This window comes from Hipposideros armiger, unplaced genomic scaffold (assembly GCF_001890085.2).
Source record: "Hipposideros armiger isolate ML-2016 unplaced genomic scaffold, ASM189008v1 scaffold_55, whole genome shotgun sequence".
NCBI lineage: Eukaryota > Metazoa > Chordata > Mammalia > Chiroptera > Hipposideridae > Hipposideros > Hipposideros armiger.
Genome location: NW_017731405.1, coordinates 1017192 through 1026938, shown reverse-complemented (window position 1 = coordinate 1026938; position 9747 = coordinate 1017192). Strand labels below are relative to the sequence as shown.

Here is a 9747-nt window from a genome sequence, read left to right as displayed (position 1 = left end):
ACTCCATTTTGAATACTCACATTGCAAGCTGTGCCTCCCTCCCTAAGCACTGATTGCTGCACTCTCCAGGTATGTTTAACCTGGAGCATGTGTTATAGTTCAGTAAGACTGCCTTTATTTATTTTTTTATTCTGCCCCTTTTGTTAGCCAGCCTTCCACACTCTCATGTCTGCTCCAAATATTTCTGTGTTAAAAAATCCCAATACATGGGATTTCTTAGTGTTGCTCCTCAGAGTGAGGCCTCCTAAACTTGCAAAAAGTCCTAGAATCAGTTTACTAGGGCAACCCTCTTTTTCTTTTCCTTTATTCCTTGGGGGCCAAATAACCTGGCTTTTGATGTCTGACTCCATCTTGAGCTCACACTGCATGAACCTCATTTAGTAAAGCAAAGATAGCATAATACTTTGTTCACAAACCAGGATAATGCCTTTTCCACTCACTCTGGTGTCTCTTTGCTTAGGGGAAAATTACTTTTACACAGTTAACCTTAACAACCTATCATATTAAAAGCTTTGCCCACTTTTCTTAAAATAACTTAGGCTAAGGGTATGTTGCTTTTTTTTTTTAATTCTTAGGATGTCTACGAAGTAAAATATTAGGGAATCCAGTAATCTATTCTAAAATGCAGGCCACATAAAACCAATCAAATATAAATGAGCAAATGAGTAGTTAAAATATTAAAGAGTGCATCCTCATTAACAAACCAAGTGTTGCAAGGGTGCAAGGCCTCCCTCTTAGGATACTTCCAGTTGCCTAAATTTCCCTCTGACTGCATGTTCTTACCTGGACAACCTCATGGTCCCCTCATTCACTCACTTCTGCCTTGTCTCTGCTCTTTGAAGCAGCCTCCTGGCTCTTCTGCCTCCATCATTCTTTATCCCTTTGCCCCACTTTCCTCTTCATGGCAGTGATTAGTCTCCAACACGGTGTGTTTTCTGTCTGCCCTACCAGAATGTGGCTCCACAACAGCAGGGACTTTGTTTTGTTCACTGCTGTGTCCTCACTTCCTAGAACAGTGCCAGCTTGACACAATATAGGCCGGCAGTAAATATTTGTTGGTAGAGGGACGGAATGTCTAGTAAGGAGAAGTTATAGGAGAGCTATAGGAGGAATGCAGGCTTTCTTTTATATGATAGCAAAAAGCTTACATAGAAAGTCTAGTTCAGGGAGGAGAGGAGAGCCAGGAGCGTTGGTGGCTTCCCAAACCCCTCTCTCCAAGTAGGAGGAAGCAAGCTGAAGGCTAACTGGTGAAGCAAAAGACAAGTACGCCTGTGAAGGCTCTGAAAGCACACTCAGGGAGGACCAGGAGCCTGGCCTGTCCCCCAGGCTGAGGTGTGAGGGGGCTGGAGGGAAAGTACAGGAGGAAGAGGAGCTGGGCTTGGTGCTATTTTTCTAGGAGCCTCCATCCAACCTGTGGGTGTGGTCTGACTACGTGACCACTAGGACACTGAGGCCAACTGGATTCAAACCTGGTTACACCTTTCCCCCAAACAAGGTTGACGGAAGGAACTCCTTTAGGCCTCAACCCTCCAACCCATTCCTTGGACCAGTTCCGGAAGGTCAAAAGGCCCCAAAGGGCGGGCCTCCCCTTTTTTTCACAGAAGGAAGCTAATGACAGAAGGGAATGCTAATGACAGAAAATTGAGCTAACACTGCCCAACTCATCTGCCAATGGAAATCTGTACGTACAGTCCTAAAACCTTCCTCTCCCATCCTTAGCTAACTTCAGAAATAACTGATTTGGCAGTGTGAAAGCAGTGTCAATCACCTCATTTACTAGAGCAGCTTCCCACCAAAGCCCAGTTATTGTGCAGCACTGGAACTATTATATGTACCATTAAGTATGAGAGTTAACTTGCTCATGTGTTTGTACATGAAAACTGTGTCACAAATTCTCAGTCCTCATAGTTAAGTCTTCATGAAGCCAAGCTGGTATCTCACAGCACAAAATTAAACTCATACCTAAATCAATAAATATAAAGGATAACTAAAGCTAGGTAAAGGGAGTATAGGTGAAGGTCTCGGTCATATTCAGGATCACCCAGCCACTATCCTTCAGTACAAAAGCTAACATTTACTAAACACTTAGCATGTGTTCAGCAACTTTATACAATTAACTCAATCTTCATGACAATCCTCACAGGTAAGTGTTATTAATATTCCCACCTTACACATCAGGAAATGTAAACTTAAATTAAAAAGCTTATGCTATAAGTCATATGGGTAGAAAATCACAGAGCCAGGATTTGAACCCAAAAGCCATATGTTTAAGATAAAGACATTATAAATGTTGATCACTGCCTGGAAGTACACCAACCACAGTGGAACTGCACTGTCCCACACAATTAAAGGAAACCCACTCAAAAGAGCTTAAAATGGGGAGTTGAGAAAGGGAAGGAAACTGATTTCATTAGCACACAATTCGTGTATATGACACTTTTGAGGTGATTTTCTTACTGCGTGCCAGGTAGATCCAGCAGTGAGCTCTGATTTCTCCAGTAGGACCACATCTTTCATCCCCGCCTTAGTGAGGTGATAAGCCAGGCTCACACCAATGCAGCCACCTCCAATTATCACTGTTTCTGCTCTGTCTTTCCATCTTGTTTCTGCAGATAAGGGTGGGTTGTCCTTTCTGAAAGACAATTTATTTATTTTTAATGGTAGTTTTAGTATTGGTAGCTAGGCTATGGTAGCTATAGTTGTTGTTGTTATTATTATTATTATTATTACTATTTAAGATATCTGAAGTCTGACTTAGGCAACCTGGTTGCAGGAGGGAGGAGGAGGCATTTGAGTCCTGTTTTATATAATTCTGGTTCATTGTAGATAACAAATTTAGCTAAAGAATTGAACAGGTGAGTTTTTTTTTCCAAAGGATCTACATAATAATTTTTCTCAGTCTACTTAAAGAACATACTTATAATCATTTTATTTCATGAAAAACCATAATCACCATGAAGTTAAGTGTCCATGAATCTTGGATCACGTCATCCCTCTACAGTTATCCAAGCTGAAGAGAGACAGATGGAGCAAAATGTTCTTCCTCACTTAACTGCTTCTCACCATGGACATTTTTCTCTAATTATAATTATTGCTCAGTGGTTTAACATATTTATTTGCATGACTGTCTTTCCAGCTGGATGGTGAGGTTCTCCAAGACATACTGTAAAAAGCGACGTGTAAGTAACCCAAAGAAGGACATACAAGCACCTGTGTTTGTTAATACATAGGCCATCTCTGGGTAGATACATAAGTCACTGTAACAAGGGGATTAGGGTAAGAGAGACTTTGCACCGGGAACCCTTCGGTACTGTTTCACTTTGTACGGTTGTGCACGGAAAACAAAACAGATAAATCAAGAAGAAAGCAGAATGCCCGTTTCTCAGAGGCGGAAGCGCCCCTCACCCTGGAGTCTGCCTCAGCCCCGCCGGACCGCGGGCCTCTGATCAGGCCGGGCCCCCCACTCACCCTTCGCGACCGCTGATGGAGCGCGGACGGCCGGGGGAGCTCGGCAGCGGGAAGCCCCGCAGCGGGAAGCCCCGCAGCTGCTGCGCGCCCAGGCGGAGCATGGCGAGGCCGAGGCCGACGGCGCTGACACCTGCTTCGAGGCCTGCCGCCAGCCTGCGGCTGCGGGCCGACGGGGCGGCGGGGGATCCTCCCCCAGCGAGGGGCGGGCTCCTGGACAGGCGCGCTCCCCGCGACCCGGCGCCCTCAAAGCTGCGGTGCTGTGGCTCCCGCCAGTGGCCCCGGGGCCACGAAGGTGAGTTTCCCGAGGCCCGCGAGGTTCTCAGTCAGCTATACTGACCGCTGGGCCCCCAGCTCCGGGAGTTAAAATCCCACCTCAGCCCCTTGCCCAGCTCTGCGGCCTTGGCAAGGCACCTGTGCAGCTCTGGGCCAGGTTTACCGGATGGCGAGGTGGGTGGGCGGTGGTGACAGTTCTGCCTCGGTGTGAGAGTAAGTAACAATCCTAGGTCCATTCATTGAGCCCTGACTCCAGGCGGGCACTGGCGCGGAGTGCTTTATGCAAATTATCCCCTCATCTTCACACTTGTCCCCATTCTACAGGTGAGGAAGTGGAGGCCTACTAGCTCAGGGTGGAGCTGGGATTTGAAGCCTAGCCTTGGACTGAAAAGCCACACACGTTTTCCCCCTCAGCCGCATTCTAGATCCCGCCCCAGAGCTCCCGCCTCAGGTTTTGGGGAGGGATGTAGTATGGCTGTCCCAGCTGCAGGCAGGCCTGAAACCTCCTAGGAGGACACTCCCAGACCCCCGGGCCGTGGAGGGTGAGGTGCTTGGGGACGCCTCCACCTCATCCCATCCGGCAGTCCCAGTCTCCCGGCGCTTTCTTTTTGGCCCATTTTGTGATCTGGTCACCAGCTGTTGGCTTTGTCCCCCCATTTCTACAGTGCGTGTGTGTGTTGTAGGAAGACGAGTGACAAAACAAAATTAGGAAGGGCATGAACTTGAACGCAGGACATGTCGAGGACCCCTCAAAACAACTCACCTGTGCCCCAAAATTCAGAAGAGAGGGTGGAGGAGGGTAGGGCGATATCGAGACGGAAAAGTGCACCACCGACTGATTTATACTAAAAAGTTAGGAACAACCAAGATGCCCTACAATAGCGGGCTCCTAAATAAAGGTTCATCCACTTAAGAAGTTGTTAAGTAGCCAGTTAAAAAGCTAAGTATGGAAACAGGAAAAGTGCTTTGGCAAATGGTTCCTTATAAAAGGAGATATATCACAGGCTGATCGCAGCTACATATATAAAAATATTTATATACGCACTGTAAGAAAGGACACAATAATGATAGCAGTTGCATAAGATGATGAATTTGGGTTTTAAAAACTTAACAGAAACATATTTTGGATATGTTTTCCTGGTTATAAAAGTAAAATACAGGCATTGAAGAAAATGAGCATAATAAAAAGATTAAGAAGCAAAGAACATTGTGTTGATTTCTTTCTCTAAACTTTCTCTAATACTATGTTCTGTTTTACAGTTCCTTTTTTAAAAGGTTTTAAAAATATGCTGTCTCTGTTCAGTTTCTTCCTGGCCTCTACTCTTGCAACACAAGTTTATGATACATTAATCCATGTTAATATGTACCTGGGAGTTAAAATGTTAATGGGAAGGGATTGATCTCACCTCTCTTCTCAGCTAACACGTGCATTTTAACAGTTTATTCAGGTGTTCTGTCTATTTTTTAATTGTATTATTTGTTTCTTTGGTGTTGGGTTGTATGAGTTCTTTATAAATTTTGGATATTAACCCCTTATCAGATGTATCATTGGTGAATATCTTCTCCCATTCAGTAGGTTGTCTTTTTGTTTTGTTCATGGTTTCCTTTGCTTGTGCAAAACCTTTTTAGTTTGATATAGTCCCATTTGTTTATTTTTTCTTTTGTTTTCCTTGCCTGAGGAGATATACCAAAAAAAAATTTTACTAAGAGAAATATCAGAGAGTTTTCTACCTATGTTTCCTTCAAGGAGTTTTATGATTTCAGGTTTACACTTAAGTCTTTAATTCATTTTGAGTTTATTCTTGTATATGGTGTAATAAGGTGGTGTAGTTTAATTTTTTTTGCATGTATCTGCCCAGTGTTCCCAACACCATTTATTGAATACTGTCTTGCCTGCTTTGTCATAGATTAATTGACTACATCACTAATGCTCAACATCACTAACCACCAGAGAAATGCAAATTAAAACCATAATAAGATATTACCTCACACCTGTCAGAATGGCTATCCTCCATAAATCAACAAACAAGTGTTGGCAAGGATGTGGAGAAAAAGGAACCCTGGAGCACTGTTGGTGGGATTGCAAATTGGTGCAGCCTCTATGGAAAACAGTTCCCCCAAAATAAAAATAGAACTACCATATGATCCAGCAATTCCATTTCTGGGTATTTATCTGAAAAAATCCAAAACACTAATTCAAAACATGTATGCACCCCTATGTTCACTGCAGCATTATTTACAATAGCCAAGGTATGGAAGTAACCCAAGTGCCCATCGATAGATGATTGGATAAAGAAATGGTACATACAGAGCGTGCCAAAAAAATGTATACACATTTTAAGAAAGGAAAATTTAATTAAATTGTAATACTCAATATATACCAATAACAAAAGATGAATACAAGTCACATTTGACTTCTGCAATTACAAGAGGTGCTCAATGTGTTACCATCAGCATCCAGACATTTCTGATTATGGTGAACTGCTTGAGCAACGTTGACCAAAGTTTCCGCTTGTATACCTTTTTTTGGCACTCGCAGTATATACAATGGAATATTACTTGGCCATAAAAAAGAATGAAATCTTACCATTTGCAATAACATGGAAAGACCTTACCATTTGAAATAAGTCAGACAGAGAAAGACAAATATAATATGCTATCACTTATATGTGGAATCTAAAGAACAAAATAAATGAACAAACAAAACAGAAACAGACTCATAGACACAGAGAACAAATTGATGGTTGCCCGATGGGTGGGGGTTTGGGGGGCTGAGTGAAAAAGGTGGAAAACAAATCGGTAGTTACAAAATAGTCACAAGAATGTAAAGTACAGCATAGGGAATATAGTCAATAATATAGTAAAATCTATGTATAGTGTCAGGTGGGTACTAGACTAATCGGGGGGAATCATTTCATAAAGTATATAAATGCCTAAGAGCTCATCTACTTGCCATACGCAATACCTCCAATTGCTTCTTTAATCCAAACGAGCAGTCCCAGTGGCAATTTCAGGCAGATGGGGAGATACTTCAGACAGACTATATCTCTGTCTGCCTCCTGCCACAGGGTGAAGTTGGTGGACTCCCCTCTGTATGAATAGAGATGTACAGAAGCCAGATCTTAAACCCAGTGGTCTAGATACTGATAATCTACAAAAAGGGGGCATAACTGTCTCTCAGAGTTTACTATCATATCCCAGGTGGATTCACTGCCAAACTGAAAGGGAAGATGCACTGAAAATATCAATGTACTGCAAATTAGTTTACAGCGCTCTTTGTTTTACACAGTCCTTTGTCACTCTAGCGCTGTCTTTAGATCATACTGGTATAGTAATTAATCGAGGTAGTAAGCATAGCAGAGAAGGAGGGGCTAAAAGATGCTCTGAATTCAAATCTTAATTATTTTGCTACTGGCTGTTTACAGAATTGGCAAAATTTTAAATGTTAACAGATGAAAATGTCCTACCTTTATTTTGTATCCCGAAGACAGAGTCAAACTATAATTTTCTTAAAACCCTGGCTAATATTCTGTTAAAGAGTTCATTTTTTTTTCTCCCCAGGACCAAACTTGTGAGAGATGTGAGACATATGACTTTGTCAAAACAGTCTTGTCTGTCTGCTAACTCTTCATAGTTTATTAAGGGCCTTCCCTTTGGGAGGTGCTATAGGAGGCGGTAGGAAAAGAGACAAAATATGTCACCTGAGCCCCAAACATCTGACAGCTAAACAGAGGAGAAAGGTAAGTAAGTAGATACTGCAGTATAGGTGATGAGTGCAGGAATGTAGGGTGTTTGGACTCATGTAGGACACAAAGGTGGAGGTAATCGCACATAAGAATACGTCAGGCAAGGCTTTGCTCTAAGCGATGGAAGATGGACTAGAGTGGACTGGAGTGAATGGAAGACCATTTCAATAACCCAGGGGTAGTGAGGAGGGGGTACATATATGAGAGGTGTTAGATACACTTGGTGTAACACTGTGACAGATTGGATGTGGCAGGTGAGATACTAACTTATAACACCAAAATTGTATACCAATGATTTTTTTCCCTCTAGAATTGTTTGGTGTGTACTATTAAATTTGATTCTTAACATGGTTAATTGAAGTGTGTTAGATTTTCAAGATGAGATTTTATACAAGTGACTGTACCTCTAATTCTCTCTTCTCTATCCCACTGCAGCATTCATTTATTCCAGTGTGTTATGATGATTTGTTGACCAATTGGCCTTCCCCAAGGTGGCCGGACTTTGAGCTTCTTGAGGACAGGGACCTTGTCTTATTCCAGCGTTTATCCCTCTTGCCTAGAACTGTATCTGGCATGTGGGAAGGTCTCAATGAAATTTTAAAGCTTAAATCCTTTTTATTGTTTTAAAAGTACAAACCAAAAAGAGTGAATTACATTTTATGGAAGGAATAGAGAGATAGGTGAGAATCATGGTAAATATTAACATTTCTTCCACATTCAGCTAAAATTCTTTAGATATGAAATATGGAAAAATAACTACTGTCAGGAGATCTGTCAAACCAGTGTTCATGGTTAACACAGCCAACACAGTGGGGCTATACTCCAATTCCCTCCACAGGAAAATGGAGATGGTAGGGATACGGCAGCCTGGGACTTAGCCTCTGGTGCAACCTGTGCTAATGTACTTTCCTGGACTGCAGATATGACTGGATAGATGGGGAAAATGGAGGCTTTTCTCCCCGCTTTATGTATTGCTCTGTGTCCATGCAGGGCTGAAATGAACTGGCCTTGTATTTTCACTAAAAGGTTGTATCTTCAATGAATGCAGTCTATTCAAGAGGGATAGGGATCACCATGGGGTGTTTGCAGTTTGTCACAGGTCAGGGAAGACCTCTCCGAAAAGATGATACTTGACCAAATACCTGAAGGAAGTGAGAGGGCGAGCCATGCAGGTATCTGGAGGAGACATGTTTTAGACAATGGAAGCCATGACCCTGGATAACTTCTCTGGATACAACCTTTTATTCAAGTTATAGGCAGGCTCAATAGAAAGGTGGTAAAATAGAAAAAGGCTAGATTAGGAATTTAGAAGATTTGAAGTCTGCCTGGTTACTTACTTAGCTCTGTGATCTTGGACAAGCCACTTAACCTCTCTGAACCTCAGTTTCTTCATTTGTAAAATGCCCTGCCTAACTCCCAGAGCTGTTGGGCATACCAAATGATCACATGTATAGGAACGTGCTGGCACATGTAGGGAATAACTATGAAATAGTGTGTCCATTAGGACCATGTTGGGCAGTTTACACAAAAAAGAGGTTTAGTTTTCTCACCTAACAAGAGGTCAAGCAGTCCATGGCTGGTGCAGCTACTCAAAAACATGATTAAAACACAGGCTGCTGTCATCATTCTGCTCCACTAGCCTTAGCATGTGGCTTTCAATGGCATGGCTGCAAGTTGACTGCTAATCCTCTTGGGCTCATGCTGAAATCCCAGTCAGGAAGGAAAAACTGTCAAGATGGAAGGCAATGGGCATCTCGGTATATCAGGAAAGCAAAACTTTTGCAGAAATCTTCAGCAAACTTCCACCTAATGCTGATTGGCCAGCACTATGTCACATGGCCACCCCCAGCAGCAAGGGAATCTGAGAATTTATTTTTAAGTTGGGGACATTGCCTCCCCCAAACAAAATACATTAGCCAAGAAGAAGAGAGAAAATGCAAATGAGTTAGGCAACTAGCAATGTCTGCCACAAATATGTTGAAAAACTAAAATATCTATCATGGAATCACCACTTTCACTATATTTTGACTCAGATTAAATGTTATGGAAAAAAAAAAGTCCCAGCACTCTGTACAAAAAAGTAACTGGATTGTCCAAGAAATATAGTATATTCAGTCTTTCTGAAATACTATTAGACAATGATGATTTTAACAGAACTGGAGCTGTGAGAACATAGCACTGCCTTTCCTAAAATTAGAAACTGCTTTTAGAAAAAAAGAAAAGAGGGGCCTTAGGTGATTTCTCTTTCTTTTCTTCAGGG

At 42.3% G+C, this 9747-nt stretch overlaps 1 protein-coding gene and 1 pseudogene across 1 annotated transcript in view; one reads left to right on the top strand and one right to left on the bottom strand.

Annotated features, from left to right (window-relative positions):
* The window catches only part of DMGDH (dimethylglycine dehydrogenase), a gene marked incomplete at its 3' end in the record, with an annotated part of 80838 nt that extends 77166 nt beyond the window's left edge, over positions 1 to 3672 (bottom strand). The window contains exons 1-2 of the mRNA XM_019640998.1: positions 3469 to 3672; positions 2458 to 2632 (exon numbers count right to left, since the gene is read on the bottom strand). Coding sequence (XP_019496543.1) covers positions 2458 to 2632; positions 3469 to 3569 — 276 coding nt within the window. The remainder of the gene's footprint in view (positions 1 to 2457; positions 2633 to 3468) is intronic.
* A 235-nt stretch (positions 3673 to 3907) lies between these two features.
* The window catches only part of LOC109381890 (S-methylmethionine--homocysteine S-methyltransferase BHMT2-like), a 20462-nt pseudogene continuing 14622 nt past the window's right edge, over positions 3908 to 9747 (top strand).